The sequence below is a fragment of the Rutilus rutilus genome (genome assembly GCF_951802725.1).
Source record: "Rutilus rutilus genome assembly, chromosome: 1".
In the NCBI taxonomy this organism is placed as follows: domain Eukaryota; kingdom Metazoa; phylum Chordata; class Actinopteri; order Cypriniformes; family Leuciscidae; genus Rutilus; species Rutilus rutilus.
In genome coordinates, this window is record NC_140209.1 from 45,154,313 (window position 1) to 45,170,556 (window position 16,244).

At 39.1% G+C, this 16,244-nt stretch overlaps 1 protein-coding gene across 15 annotated transcripts in view; it reads left to right on the plus strand.

The window, feature by feature from the left end:
- The window catches only part of rbfox1 (RNA binding fox-1 homolog 1), a 257,018-nt gene that overhangs the window by 235,455 nt on the left and 5,319 nt on the right, over nucleotides 1–16,244 (plus strand). For 7 of the 15 annotated variants that reach the window (XM_084399705.1, XM_084399704.1, XM_084399701.1 and 4 more), the window contains 3 exons: nucleotides 32–167; nucleotides 1,680–1,719; nucleotides 7,969–8,033. In XM_084399705.1, the coding sequence (XP_084255831.1) occupies nucleotides 32–167; nucleotides 1,680–1,719; nucleotides 7,969–8,033 (241 nt within the window). Of the gene's footprint in view, nucleotides 1–31; nucleotides 168–1,679; nucleotides 1,720–7,968; nucleotides 8,034–14,711; nucleotides 14,765–16,244 lie in introns of all 15 variants that reach the window. The other 8 variants (XM_084399707.1, XM_084399697.1, XM_084399703.1 and 5 more) reach the window with 3 other exon arrangements.

A 16,244-nucleotide genomic window follows, 5' to 3' on the forward strand; every position in this document is an offset into this window, starting at 1 on the left:
CTCATGTATATACTGTATGTTTTCTGCACAGTGCCAGGCTTCCCATACCCAGCAGCCACGGCGGCAGCGGCGGCGTACAGAGGGGCACACTTAAGAGGAAGAGGGCGCACTGTCTACAATACGTTCCGGGCAGCCGCGCCTCCCCCACACATCCCAGCCTATGGAGGGTAAGTAGCAACACTCCCTTCTCACATACACACGCAAGTTCACCTTCTGACAAGCGCTCCCCCTCGTCACCGGGCTGCTGTAACATGCATGCATCTCGACCTCACCACACAGAACCAGTGCAGCATGTAGCCCGTGCATCCTGCAAGTAATGATGACACTGAACTGTCATGCCGTTCTGTCATGGTCGATGGCCTTAAGCGTTCCTTTTATGTAATGTAACATTATGTAAATCCTCTCAAACAACTGAATGCAGAAGGATTTTTGTGATCTCTGAGCAGTCAAATGATGATTCTGATTGTTTTGGTTCTAATTTCATGTGCGTAACTTCAAGCAGATGATACTGAAGGAGATTTTGTGGAGTTTAGAAACAGGGGCTACTGACTAAATTCCACTTCCTGCTGTCTTGACAAACATGAAGGTTAGAAGATTCACAGAAGAAAAAAAAATGTAATACATGTCATTTAAACTGGTACATAAATAAAACTAAATTCAAAGGAAATATCGTTGGATGTTAGGCAGCAAAAGAAGAAATTTTGAGATTTTATAGTTTTTCAAGGAATTAGCAGCATTTTAGAACTTCAAATGTGGCTCAGAAATGATTACGTTTATGTAATTCAGTATGCAAATAAATTTAAGAAAAAAGACCAGTCGCAATTCAATATGCAGATATTACAATGACATCATTGTCACCTTCAATAAAATGTTGAATGCCAGTGACAGTCAATAAGAGATTTGGTTACACTTTATTTTAAGGTGTCTGTGTTACAGTGTAATTATATATTTAAGTACTGAGTAACATTAAGCAACTACATGTACTTACTATAGGGTTAGGGTAGGATTAGGATTTGGTTGAGGGTTAATTGCATGTAATTATGCATAATTTACTGTTATTACTATGGTGAGTACATGTAACATATGTAACAAGGACACTGTAAAATAAAGTGTTACCAGAGATTTTCAAGATCTTCAGATCTTAAAAATGGGAAACAAATTATAAATAAATAAATAGCACACTTGAAATTATCTACAAAACAAAAGTATGAATGGAGTCTGTTTGGTCTTGAATTAATTTCCTTGCCTTAGAACAATTCTTAACCAGAATGTTTGGTTAATATCAATATCAATAACACATAACACATAATTATTATTATTATTATTACATTAATTTCTATAATTTTTTTATTTTTCTCAAATGTTACAAAAAATTCTTCATATATATTAAAAAATATATTTTTTAAATTTCGCTAAAGACTAAAATATGATGCAAGTATGTTTCAGCTCTCTGTAGCCCCTCTATAAAGTCTTTACTCCACGTTCTCCTTCTAAAATGCTTCAGAAGTAATGAGTGCCTTTGGAAAGTATCTTATTCAGTGCGTGTGTATTTCTTATTCTGTTCCACTAACCCTGGCTAGAAGGTGGGGTTGGTATTGCTTGCATGGGAACATGCACTAATATTGATGTGTTTTGTTTGGTGTTTGTCTGTGTGTGCGGGTGTGTTTGCATCTTTCCAGTGTTGTTTACCAGGACGGATTTTATGGTGCAGATATTTATGTAAGTATTCGCATGTCGTCCTTGAATGTTCATGTACATGCCCACACCCCCGCCCCATTCATCCCTCCGACTGTAAACCGACCAGCTGATACATTGTTGTTTTTATTGTTAGCATTTTTTTTTTTTTTTTTTTCATTTATCCTTCATTAATTGTGTCAAGAGACTTTCACACATGAGTAACAAATGAGTTTATTGCCAGTTAGGGAGAGACTCAGAGTGACCTAAGATTGAGCACTAGAGCATGGCATGCTGGGATTGTACAATGTGAAAACTTATATGTACCTGTACCTACAGTAGACACAGATTCATGATTATTATTGAGGGTAAATATATTTAAATAGGCAAATTGGAGCAGAAAGTAATACACTTTTATTGGTTACTGAGCATTATCACATTAGATATTGTATAATCAATCAGTTTTATAATCTAAAATTATTCCAAAAGATTGATCTCTTAATATTTATGTAAATGAGTATTGAAGGGGTTGCATGTAAAATTGTAGGTTTTTAATGAATGGTGAACTATCAAATCTTCACCGCGTTCGTTGGCGATCTACGGGCATGTTTGCGTTTATCTGGAGCGTCGCGGTTTGAGATTAGCAGAAGCATCTGGAGCTGAGGTGGGGTAACTAGCAGGGACCGAAACCTTGTTCTCCTCAAGGCCATGTCTCATTGAGCCTGACACAGCCTGATGTATCTCCCCCAATTCGGCCTCCTCTGGGACGAAACAAATTGTACAGGTTACAAATGTGCATGGAAATGACGGGAAGGCTGCTGTAACGCTTCCTCTGTTCCCTTGTCATTAGCACAGTGCCACAATGGCTGGGATTGATTGTTCCGCTGCGATAAGATCATCTAATATTCATTAGAAACTGTATTTGTTTATTACCAATCTTAATTTGCTGAGTGCTCTGCTAAATGTACTGAATGTTGGATAAGGTCTGAAAAATGAAGCTACACTAGCATAGAACAGACATCCTTAAGATGGGTTAAAAGTTAAACAAAGAAATACTGAGCACATACCACATGCAGGGGTGCAATAAAGCAGGAAGATCTACCAAAAATAAATGACACAGCGTGTGTAATATCTCTCGATTTAATCTGTAATATAAAGTGCTTCACATTTGCCTCATGTGGCTGAGTTTTCATTTCTTGAAGATCCAGAAATGCCCAAAGCCACACTGTAACTAGCAAATCCATTTGCAACATCAGTAATGATGGGAAACATTTTTGCTTTAAAAAAAAAAAAAAAAAAATGTTTTAACTTACTAGCTATGGACATTTGATTCGTTTTTTTAAACTGCTGTTTGAACTGATGTAGCTACAACAATCTGTCGCACCACATTAAAGAGCATCAAAACTTTATTATTTTGTGAGGAAATAATAACATTTATTGAAAGCTGAGTCTCAGAAATACAGATGAGCAAAATAAACTTAATTGTAATCGTGTTCCTCCGCAAACAGCTCATTGAAATGATAGAGCGTGTCTCATAATAAGAATAAATCGGTTGAGTGAATGGTTAAATTATAGCCTGGCAAGCCAGACCTACATCAAGATGTTGGGTCTGGGAACACACCATTGGCAGGGCTCAATCCGAGGGGCGGGATAAACGGTTGTCTTTCAAATTCCCTCTGCACGCAATAGGCTAGTGCTACAACCAATCAGGGGTGCGTTTCCCGTACAACTATATAGCTCGCTGCTTAAAGGGTTACTTCAGGATTTAGCATTAAGCTTTGTATTAGTAGAAAACCTGTAGTATTTTAGAATTACCATGCTTTCCACCCTCATATCCCCCTGAGACAAGAGATTTATGTATTTTTTGTCTGGAAAAAATCCTCCGATGACGCAAAAATCGTCATTTTGCGTCATCGGAGGATTTTCTGGCCAGAGGCTAAAGACTACAGCCAGTAGATGGCGTTGTTCCGCATGTTTTCAGCCCGCCCATACAGGGTGGGATCTCACTCAGTCAGAATGTACACAGTGTCAGCCGTCTTTCTTTGGAAGCTAAGCTAGCAGGCTCTTGTTCTGTGGAGAAAGCTGAATAGTAGGAGAAAGCTGAGTAAGTAACCATCCTCCTTTTCCCGGACTTGTCCGGCGGGCGAGATCGTTCAAAATGTCCGGGATTCAGCTTTTGCTTTCTGCGGTCGCTATTCCTTGTTTACATGCACACCTTTTGTTTCAATCTAACTGAATTCATTCCGATTGGTGAATTTGAATGTAGTGTTTACATGAACGCTAAACAAGTGATCGGTTGATGTGCGTTTTACCATTGCTAAGAAAAATTCCCGCTCCTCCGTGAGAGATGGGAGACCCGGCGCGTCTCAGTAATCATGCCACCGGCCTCGCGCTGTTCTCCCGCGGCCGTCTGAGCCTCGTCCTGCTCGCCACAGTAAACATGATGAATGAATGGCGACTGTAGAACCCAAAAGCAGAATCCCGGACATTTTGGGCTATCTCTAAATCCCTCGCAAACTCATCACGTAGGCTAGCTTTGTTGTTTTAAACTGCGCTCCCTTACCGGTAGGCGTGGCCTCCTAAGGCAGCGAAGCAAGTGCATACTGGGAGTTGTTGTCTTTCATCCACATAAGCCAAAAATACATTTTCTGGCTTTTCTCAGTCTAGAAAGCTCCAAATTCAAAAATTTCTTCACATTTCTTCTACTTAAATGACCTATTTTAAATACACATTCATCTTCCCAGAGGTGAAGTATCCCTTTAACTACCATAGTACGATGCATCGATGGAGAAATCAACTAGCTAATCACGACTGTTTCCCGAAACCGTATGTCGCAAAGTATCGTTCAACCACGTTGGTTTATGACGTCTCGCACGTGGTGGACTAATAACTTATTTTAATTAATCTGTTTGAGATCGAATTAATGCTAGATTGTGTCATATAAGCTACAGACATGGCATCTGAAGACCATTTCAAATTTTTCTCAGTTATTTTGCTTTATTACCAGACTCAATATTTGGCTCGTTCTTACATAGTAGAGCACGTTCGCACATGCGCAGTCTTCAAAAACGGTGCTTTAAATCTCTTGACAAACTAAAAGACGTAAATGACATTTGTATGTATTCTAAATAAATAACACAGGTTGTACTGAATGTCAGCTTGCTTATTTTGCTAAAGATAAGGATTTATTCAGTCTACATCTCATGTAAACTAGAAACTATGCTTCTAACCACAGCTCGAGAGCTGTCGTTCCACTTCCAACCACACAAGTTTGCGATGCTGTTTGCGAACGTTCGTTGGAACGATGGTTTCGGGAAACACCAAATCGTTGAACTATGCTGATAACGACGGAACTTGCAACCATAGTTGGCTAACGATGCTTTCGGGAAACGCACCACCAGCGGAGCTAGTTGATAGATTAAACTTTTGCCGTATCTGGTCGGCAAAACTACGAACACATCTTCCTTTTTTAAGAATGACTTAAGTGCCGTTCTTTTTTCTTTTCTCAAAGAAAAGCTTAACGCCAAGTCCTCCAGAGTCATGGCCAAAGCCGATTCGAAAGTTTTCAAGTAGCAGGGAATTCACACAGAACCGTCACAACAGAACCGTCAAGCCTTCATTATGTTAAGCCCGCCCACCGACTCTATACACGATTTGATTGGCCTGACTAGAGTTTGGTTTTTCCAGCTCGAAAGTCAACTGAGAGTTGCTAGACTACACTGGCTGCTAAATAAATTTTGCTGCCGCTGTGCGTCTAGATTTCTAGGCTAGTTAAATTACTTACTCATAAAGACAGTCCCTTGTTTCCTTCACGGTTTTGAACAAATCGGTTGAATGAATGATTCAGTGATTCAATTCAATTAAATATGCACTATAACTTTTTTATTGAAGCCCTTATTCTGTATTATTTCCCACCTGTCGGCTCAGGCCATCAAGCGGCCGTGGCAGGCAAAAACACACACACTAGTAAAAGTATGAGAAAAGCACCATGTGCATCAATAACCATGATAAGTTCAGTATGTCCACATGCACTGCAGACAGATACGAGCAGTCAGGAGTCAGTGGAGCCCTATCTGTTCCTCTCTCTCTTCGTGAGTCATAATGATAAATTGTGGCTGCTCAACAGATGCGCATCTCAGCGTTAAAGTCCTGACCACTGCTCTCACCGCACCTGCACACCCTGTCAGTTTCCCCGAGGTTAGTTGACCAAGCCTAATGGAGCTTCAGAGACATGTAGATGCCCGCGGCCCCCGTCTGTCAGAGATGACAGCCCTGGTGACTAAGGGGTCCCGTTCGGCCGTCCCGCTCCGCAGCTCATCACGCCGGCTTTAAATACAGCGCAGATGCATCACGGCAATGTGTCAGACGTTGTGCGAGTAAATGAAATGGTTTGTTAAGGGGCCGGCCACGCAGTGGGAGTGTCGAATTACCCGGTGAGTCATTATGGAAGGAGTTAGAGGACGGAGGTGAGCAGCGTGGAAGTGGGAGGGTGAGGAACATGAAGAAGGTTGTGAGAAGGAACTGCTGTTATGTATGTGTGAGTGCAGGGAGAGGGAGGTTGGTAATTACTACAGCCTGAAGGCCTGGTGTGGAGAACAGCAGGGTCAGGAGACCAGTAAGCCCCGGAGAAACAGAGAAAGAGCAGAGGTGTACAGATGGACTTATCGGTTGGTGTTTTCTGTGGACTGCTAATGGGAGTAGTGAAGGAAACTGTGCCTCCTCAAAAAAAAAAAAAATGGATGAGAGAAGAATCAACAGTACAAAAATACACCAAATATTAGGAAATATTACATTGCATTAAACAACAAGCAAGAGTGCTGTTCTGAATATTTAGTAAAACAGCCCAATTGTGAGTGTATTATTGCTTTTAAACTACAGTTTTGTAAATAGGAATATATAGAGCAACTTGCATGTCAGACTAAATGTTTATTAGTTAGCTAAACAATGTCACCTGACCAATCAAATTAGAGCAGATATTCCCAACCATGGTTTGTTTATGATTATAGATTATAGATTAGGTTTTAAGTTTTGCTTTCTTTCTTTCTTTCTTTCTTTCTTTCTTTCTTTCTTTCTTTCTTTCTTTCTTTCTTTCTTTCTTTCTTTCTTTCTTTCTTTCTTTCTTTCTTTCTTTCTTCTTCCTTCCTTCTTAACCACCTTAAGCAGGTTCTAGGGCTTTAAATGTTGTTGTTTTTTTACAATTAATATGTGTAGGTGTTGCACATAAAATTGGTATCAAATTGGTGTCAGTCACAACTCAACTTCCAGTGATTTATTTTACTTTCATAATTACTAATGAAGAAAATCAAGCTCTGAAAAGTAAATCAAGTGTAAAATAAAATGAAAGACAAATTACAGAAATACTTTTGACAAGTTAAATGGATGAAAAATAAAGATAATTAATTTAAATAAAGATTATTTATAATGATACAATTTTTTGGGCGGTGCAAGTATGATAGTTTGTATTTTATGACACTGTGCATTTATTTAAAGACTCCAGACAGAGGCAGATATCTGGTTTAGTATTTATAAAGGGTATAATGGGGCTGTGGGTTTAGATAAGACAAAAATGGTTGACACTAAATGAAAAGACATTAATTAATTCTCATATGAGGAAAAAAAAGAAATAAAAAATGTCAAACAAATCCACAGCACAGCACTGACCGTGTGGGAGTATTTTAAGCAGGCAGCTCCATCTCGCACAGTCATTGACTATGAAAACAACACCGTTCAAATTAGCAGACATGTGCGCTTTTGACTGGATGTGTTTGTTTGGCCTTTTTGCCTTACTGAACATCAGATGTTACCGTTCCACATGTTGAAATTATTTCTTTCTCTGTTGTTGGCAAAAAGAAGTAGTGTAGTATGACAGCGCTACATAATTAATCCTCAGATGCATGCATGAGATGAATAAGAAACTAGGTTGACTCACACCAACATAAGGCTGCTGCTTTGTAATTAGATTATGCATATTTAATAGCTATGATTATGACATGTGCGTCCCCTCTTTTGGAGCATGCCGGCAATTGCGTGCGCCGATACCGTGAACTCCGAGTGAACGAATGCGACGTTGTCGCGTGCTGCTCTCCAAAAGCACTCCATGCCTCTTCATCTCCATGAGATTCAGTCGTACAGTCTCTGTCACAGCACATAACATCAAACCCAACTCCCCCCTCTCCCCCTCCCCCTCCCCCTCCCATCGCTGTTTTATTTCTCACAAACAAATTTTATAAAAAAGTCCAAACATCTGTTGTCGACGTGCCCATGTGAGCGAGTGTGTGTGTGTTGTGTTTCTAGGGTGGTTACGCTGCCTACCGATACACTCAGCCTGCTACTGCTACCGCCGCTGCCTACAGTGACAGGTAAGACACACACCGCTGCCTGCACACCACTGACAACACCACCTTACCAGGCCCTCCGGCGGGGCCCTTAACACCCAACCCAGCCTCGTTCTCTCTCACCCTTACTCCTCTGAGGTCAAACTCTCTCCCTTCGTCACGAGCAGAGGCAGGCGTGCGCTCAAAAAAAAAAAGAAAAAAAAAAAGGCCAGCCTGATTTATTAGCCTAATTCCCCTCGCCAGTGGTGATGGGGAATATCACGGTGCCCAGTGAAGTAATTGGCAAATTAAATCAAATGAGATGTCACTGCAAATGTAATGGTGAAGCGCATCCATGGTGGAGCAACTGTAACTGCAGAATGAAGTGGGATAGACCTGACAGTTCCTCAGAGATGAGACAAAAGCCCGTTTGGCAGGGCGACCAGAGGAAGTCGTCTTGGCTGATTTTGATTTCCTTTTCTTTTCTCTCTCTCTCTCTCTCTCTCTCTCTCTCTCTCTCTCTTTCCCTCTCTTGTCAATTGTGAGTGTAAGCTTATTGCAGATGGCACGCAATCAAGAATAAAGCAAATTCGGAGCCTTGATGTGATTGTAAAACATTCGCATGACACAAAAGCATATCTGCTCATGACTGTTAATGCCAAATAATAATCGTAATGCTGTCATCCAACATGTAACAACTGATATTGTGCAGCCATAACTAGATGAAGCAACACTTGATTATCATGTCATCTTAGCAGTGCTGTCATAATCTGTCAACGGTGTCCCTGCATGCATGTTGAAAATTGTGTGCCGTGAATCACACCCGACTGGTTGTGCGTGGTGCTCATCATCATTACATCATGTTTATGTAATCATCTCGGGAGTGTTTGTGCGTATGCAGATCCTAGTGTCCGCGGCAAAGGCAGATCATTAGCCACGGATCGGGACGAAACGCACCCGAGCGCACTTTTGGATGTCTGCCGGCCGTGAGCTGCATGTGGTAGAGTCTTTAGTGTTTGTAATTGTTGCCAGGCTGGGTGGTTTCATGATCAGTTCAATAACCACATGTGTCCTCCTCACATGCAGGGACTTCTCTGAAAAAATACAGTAGACTGTCCTCAGAGATTAGAGTAATACCGTCCTAAGAAACCACGTTATTGATTCCAAGGGCTCTTGTTGTGGTTCTGTGGCTTCTTGTTATGAGAAATCTTTTATGGTATAGCGGTAATCTGATTTTCTGTCGGTTCGATTGCTCTCGGCTTAGGCAATCATGTAATCATGTAAAGATGCGCACTAGCTTGTCCAAGTTAAACATTCAAATATTTGATTTACTTATTTACCAATAAATGGAACAGAATCCATGTTAAATAAAAAAAGAAGAAAAGAAGTACCATTCAAAGGTTTGGGGTCAGTGAGATTTTTTTCCTGTTTTTGAAAGTCGCTTATTGCTTACCATAGCGAGTAAAAACAACTTTCTTTTGTAATATGTTTTACAACATTAATGTATTTTGTTTACTGTATTTAATTTTTCAGCATCCAATCTTCAGTGTCACATGATCCTTCAGAAATTCGAATATACGGATTTGCTGCTCAAGAAACATTTCTTATTGTTATCAATGTTGTGCCGCTTAATATTTTTTGTGAAAACGTATATTTTTATACTTAATATTATACTTAATATTTTTAGGATTCTTTGATGAAGCACTGTTCGAAAGAATAATCTTTTTATTGCATATTTGCTGAATATAATAATAATAATAATTATTATTATTATTTTAATTTACTGACCCTAAACTTTTTAATGGTAGATACAGTCAGGGACATTTCTAGTATAGCTTATAAGATAGTATAGCTTTTCAGATTTACATTTACTAATTTTGTATTAAGTATTCATTTAAATATTTGGAAGACTTATACTTAATACTTTAATAAATGTAAGAAGAAGTTTTCCTACCTTGACATTTTCTGACCAACTACATCATTTCCGTTTTTATTTAACATGGATTCTGATCCATTTATTGGGAAACAGATAAATAAACGGTTGTGACACTACTGTGCATCTTGTGACATCAGCGATTTTTTCTAAGCTAAGCATCAGTATTACTTTTGCTCATACTTAGGGTATCAGACAGCATCAGATATCTGTGCACAGCTCGTCCTGCTACAGACATGAATGATGTGTTTCAGCAATTGCTTTAAGTGTTTTGTCAGTAATACAGATCTTAGTCTCTCTTTTATTATGTTCTATGAACCCTCCCAAAATTGCCTGTGGTTCAGTTTGTATTAAAAATGTAGTTATACTAGTAGACATAGTCATTGCTTTGCCAGTGGGCAGAGCTAATGCTAATGCTCAAACTGATTCAATTCAGAAAGTTTCCTTAATGTTGTTTCGCTCTCTGCTGCAGAAACCTGCTTGATTGATTATGCAAATGAAGAGGCCTCTCAATAACATTTGAATTATTTTGTTTACCTTGAGACACATTTTGAGAATAATAGCAGCTTTGGGAAATTGAAACCGCGGCCCAACATACAAATTAGGCTTTCCGGTACAAATTCTAGGTAAATGAGTTTGCATAAGACTAGTCTTTAATGATAGAACTTATAAATGATTGTTATTGAGAAGTCATTCATTTTTTACATGTTTCAGATTTAAAACGATTGAATTATTCATTTCCAATGTAAATGACTTATAATCTCTCTTCCCTCATAAAAAAAATTAATTATTCATATCTCAATGAGTAACGTTTTTTAGACAGTTGGAGTTTAATCGTTCAATCTGCCTCCATTAAAATAACCTCTCAGCGTTGTTAGATGTTATCACCTCGTGTGAAAGATATCATCTCTGATCTCCGCTAATCCTGCAAGTGTTTTGACTGCAGTTGATCTCTTGCCTTCCATGGTGGCGGATATCAATACCCCAAAAGCTTTATCTTAACAAAGTGGCGCACTCCGACACCCTGCCTTCCCGCAGCTGGTCTCATTAGCAGTTAGCCTCTGCATCTGGTTCCTGCTGTTTGTCAGAGCTTCACTCGTTCTCTGTCAGAAACGTCCAGGGTCGATGCTGCTCAAGGCTCGACCGTTCCCATCTGAACAGCTGCGGGCCGGGGACACGTGGGTCAGGAGTACACGGTTTCCTACAACCCACCGTGACCTCTGTCCCCGCTACGCTTGTTCAGGAGAGGTTGAGGTGGTCCGTTGTGCGTGTTTCTGGCGCTCCCTGGACTGAGCTGAAACCCTCAGGGTTAACAGCTGTGCGGGAAGCTAAGACAACTCTTTAAACTCCTGTATCAAAGGCCATTCATTCAGTTTATTAGTAAATTAAGCTGCTAACGCATACCAGGCATGCTCAGGGGTGTAAAAAGCACTGAGAAATGATACTGAAGTGACAGTGTGGGATTTCACATAATTAAAAAATCGAAATCAAAATATACTTGAGTGAAAGTATTTCTAAGTAAAAAATCAACTTTTTCCTTAGAAGGTGTTGACACTTGAATGTTGTTATGTAAAGCCTCAAGTGTTTGTCGTCAAGAATGGTTATGATGTAATTAAACAGCTTTGCTTTGCTTTGGATCAAAGATTATGTTGACATCTCTTCAAGGATGAATATATGACGAATACAGTAATGTGAGCAAATTACATTTTATTTAAAAGATTCAAAGGGACATAATGAAGACCAACAAAAATATACACTATACCATCAAAAAAAGAAGATTTTTTTAAAAGAAATCAGTACTTTTATTTAGCAATTATGCATTAAATTGATAAAAAACTATGCAAAAGATTTCTATCTCAAATAAATGCTATTCTGTTCATCAAATAATTCTAATTCAATCAACATTGATGATAATAAGAAATGTTTCTTGAGTGGCAAATCATCATATTTGAATGATTTCTGAAGGATCATGTGACACTGAAGACTGGAGTAATGATGCTGAAACTTCAGTTTTGGCATCACTGGAATAAATTACATTTTTAGAAAACTTTACTTAAATTTTTATTATTATTATTATTATTATTATACAATTTTTAGAACTGACCCCAAACTTTTTAATTAAATTAATATATAATTAAATTTTTTAATATAAGGAAAGATTTACACTTGTAAAATACGTCCTTTATTAGAGTAGAGTAGAGTTACAAATGTTTAGTTTTTGGTAAAGTACATATTTCCAAAAATTATACTTTATTTTTATGAATGAAGCAGAATTACTCAAGTGCGTTACACCCCTGGATGTGTTGGCCAGATGTCTGCATTTCGCCTGGAAGTGCCAGTGACCACTAATTGCTGATACAAAGAGATGAAACATTATACAGTGTAGTCTAGTGTACTAATGCTCATATGAAGTGCTTGTGACTTTAGCGTCTTCATGAAGTGCATGTGTAGTCTTTAATGTGTATGATTGGAATCAATGGTCATACCTGAAGCCAAGACATATCTAATTTTGTAAGGCACAATGAATTACAGACAGTACACCATTTAATGCATGTGTTCAAATGCATGTCTGCATTGAGCTTTACTCCTGTGTGTGTGTGTATGTGTGTGTGTGTGTGTGTGTGTGCGTGCGTGCGTGCGTGCGTGCGTGCGTGTGTGTGTGCGTGTGTGCGTGTGTGCATGTTGCGTGCGTGTGTGTTTGCGCATTGGGACGGTCAATGCTGTCATGCAAAATAGAACATTGTATTCAAAACAAACCCCATAACATGATTAAGAGGGCCGATTCAATCTGAATGCATAGCAGGAATGAATGATTCATTTAGTTATTAAATATAGCTCCAAGCGGCAATTAAAAATGGGCCTGGCAATATGGCGGCCAATGTCTCTAATTAGACGTGAGATCGAGCCATGACACATCATTTGTCACACCTGTGAAGTGACTCATGAAGCTTGTGTAATGTAACCAATAATATGACTCATGCTAGTCATGTTTGTTTACCCAGAGTGCACCATTTACCCCATCCTGTTTGCATTTTTTTTTTATAACCAGGCTACTGTAATCCTGTATACTGTTTCTGCTGACTTAAAGCTGTAAACAATAAATGTTCATTCAATTTAATCTAAATATATATTTCAGAATTCACAAGATTAAAGGTGCACTTAGTAATTTTAAGTCTTTTTTTGCGCACGTTTGGCTGTATGGCAGTCGTATTGAACGTACTGGCACCTAGTGGCACATATGATTGAATTACACTGCATTCACAGCACTACTGAATAGCCTAGTGCTGGAATGGTCTTGAACGGTCACCAAAAAAAAAAAAAGCATTTTTTATTGTTCTTTATGTACGTAATTTTGTAGTCATCTTGATTTGCCATTTGTAATAAAAATTTCTTCCATAATCCAACTATTTCTGAGAGGATATTAAAAAAAAAGTAGGGCGAGATTTGCATATTTCCATTGGGAATCGAATGAACCAATGTTAGTTTTGTTAGTTTAAAATATTTTTATATAAAAAAAAACTTTGTCTAAATAATTTGGCATTGGTCTTGAGTGACTTCATTAGGAAAAAAAAATATATTTCAGAAGAGCATGTTATTACATTCTGATTAAAGATAATGAAAAAATATTTCATAACAAATTGGACTAATCAGTCATTCACAAGACGACCAAGAAGATTTTTTTGAAAGAAGTCTCTTATGCTCACCAATTTATTTGCACTTAGTTAATGAAATGTTATTACAATTTAAAATAATATTTTCTATTTTAATACATTTTAAAACGTATTCCTGTGAAGGAAATGCTGAGTTTTCAGCATCATTGTTGCACAAGAAACATTTCTGATTATTATCGATGTTGCAAACACTTGTGCTGCTTAATATTTTTGTGGAAACCATGATATGTTTTCCAGGATTCTTTGATGAATAAAAAGTTCAAAAGAATAGCATTTATTTAAAATATAAATCTTTTGTAATATTATAAATGTCTTTACTGACACTTTTGATCAACTCAATGAGTTTTTGCTTAATAAATATTTTTCAAAATGCACTATTTATTTCTTTATGTAAAACGTGTTTAATGAGTGCACCTAGTTATTTTGACATTTTAAAATAAATCTGTTCAGAATACAGAGGTAGTTTTCCTTTTCTTTTCTTTCTCTTCTCGTCTTACTCCCGAGAACAGTTTACGGTGTATGACATAAGCACTTTGATGTATAATATTATCTGCTTTGATTTCCAATATAATCCATGTATAATGGTCGCAGTCTCAGGTGTTTCTAACGGGCTCGACGACCGGCTTTTATGTGACCGATCAAGGCCATCCAGCGCTATTCAGTAATGCTGTGAATGCAGTTCCTTGACTTTTACAGAACAATAGTGATGGAGGGAGGGGGTTTACAGAGCAGAGGACGTTTAGAGCAGCGAAATCAAAAGCGTCTCGAGCACAGCTGCAGTTTCTATTGAATCGGTCCCCGTCCGAGGTTTTGATTTAGTCTCATCTCTGATATACTGTATATGTCTTTTTTTACCCCTCTTCTTTACTCCCGCATTTGCATCTCAGCATGCTTTTCCCTCTTCCTCCATGTTGATACCCGTGCAGCGCGCAGGGCCGCACACAGAGAGCTCTGGTTGTTTTTGCTTGTGAACTAAAACCCATTTATGCCAAGCACCCTCACCATCCGTCCCCTACCCCCTTTCCAATCCCTTAACCCCGCCCCCCTCCCCCCACACCCCACCTCTCGTCCATCCAGCCAGTCAGCAGGCGGTATTGTAAATTTTATCTTCTCTTGCAGAAATCATTTCGTCTTCGTTGCAGCAGATGAAATTTCTTGTAACACCTCCTCAGGTAAAATAAATAACTATAAATGAATACCAAATCACCCTCACTTTCTCTATGCACCCATGAGGGAGCGAGCATATACCCCCTTTTTTAATGCACCCTGACAGTGAGTGCTTCTATTGCCCGGCTGTCTCCTTATTTCTGCCCCCTTTGATTAGTAGATGTTACGTTTTTTTCTTACTACGTTTCTCTTGAATGCTCTTTTTTGGACGAGTGGAGTAGTTTTGGAGTACTGCATGAGGATAGCTGGAAGGCATCGCATTCATCGTTCTCGTCTTCTGTTTCTCTCTCCCATGGCATTGCTTGGAAGAGGCATGTGTTCCTTGAAGAGTGAAATGAACACGCTTGTCACGAGGCTTGGAATCTGTGATTTTCCTTTTTTTTCCTTTCTTAATCTTCCTTGTGTTCCATCGTTCCTTTGAGCTCTCCACCATCGCCCTTCCCTCTCCATTAGATCTGTATGTGTATGTGTGTGTGTGCTCGAGAGGGCTTTTTTTTTTGTTTTTGGTTTGTTTGTTTGTTATTATTTTACAGGCGTGTAGTGCTAGTGATGTTGTCATTGTGGTATCAAGGTTGCTCATGTAGTGTATGGTGTCTTGCACATTGGCTATAGGTGGCTAGATCTTGGGAATGACACTAGTGTGATTGTTACTGGTTTGAGTTGCGGTATACCGAAAGGAGAATGGACTTGTCCATCCACACATTGATTTTGTGACAGCCCTATTTTTTTCCCCTAGCCTTTCTTCTTTTTCTTTATTCCCCGCCTTGACCAGGGAAAATGAATATGCTAACAAGGCTGTAATTTAGCAGACGGCACTTTCTTGAAGACATCAGCTGTTTTCTGTAAAACACAATTGAAATGTGTAATTTGGAGTCTGAAAAACTTGCAAATTATGGTCTAATTGTCCCAGTTCAATAATTGCTGATAACCCCGAAGGCCACACGTTCACAAACCAACGTAATCAGATAGTAAAGCGGAGAGGATCCGCAACTCGCATTAGAGCCCCTAAAGTACAGCCCGGCATTGTTTAAAGAAATCATAGAAATGAGCTGTCCATGCGGTCTCCTGGTGGGAAAAGTCAATACATTTAGAGGAATGGCGCTGCTGGAGCACACATTTTCCAAAATAATGAGCATCAAGTCAATAATGCAGATATATCCCAGCCATCTGAGATTTATTAACCTGTATCTCAGGGCCCAGATCTAATTTAGCTGTATGTTATAGTCACTGGTGTTCATTAACAAACATAGAGCTTACCAGTCTCATAAATCAGGGGGTAGGGGGGATAGGGGGGGTGGGGGGGGGGGGGGTTGCCTTCAACCTGTCTCGATGGGCGGCAGGAAGAGTTTACTATGACGAATCTTGGAAAGGAACAAACCGATAGTCACAAGGACGAGTTTAAGCTTATATTTGTAGCACTGCTAGAAAACCAACAGTGTCCTTCAAACAAGCCATTAAAAGCCCCAGTTCTTGCATTTCAGGTTA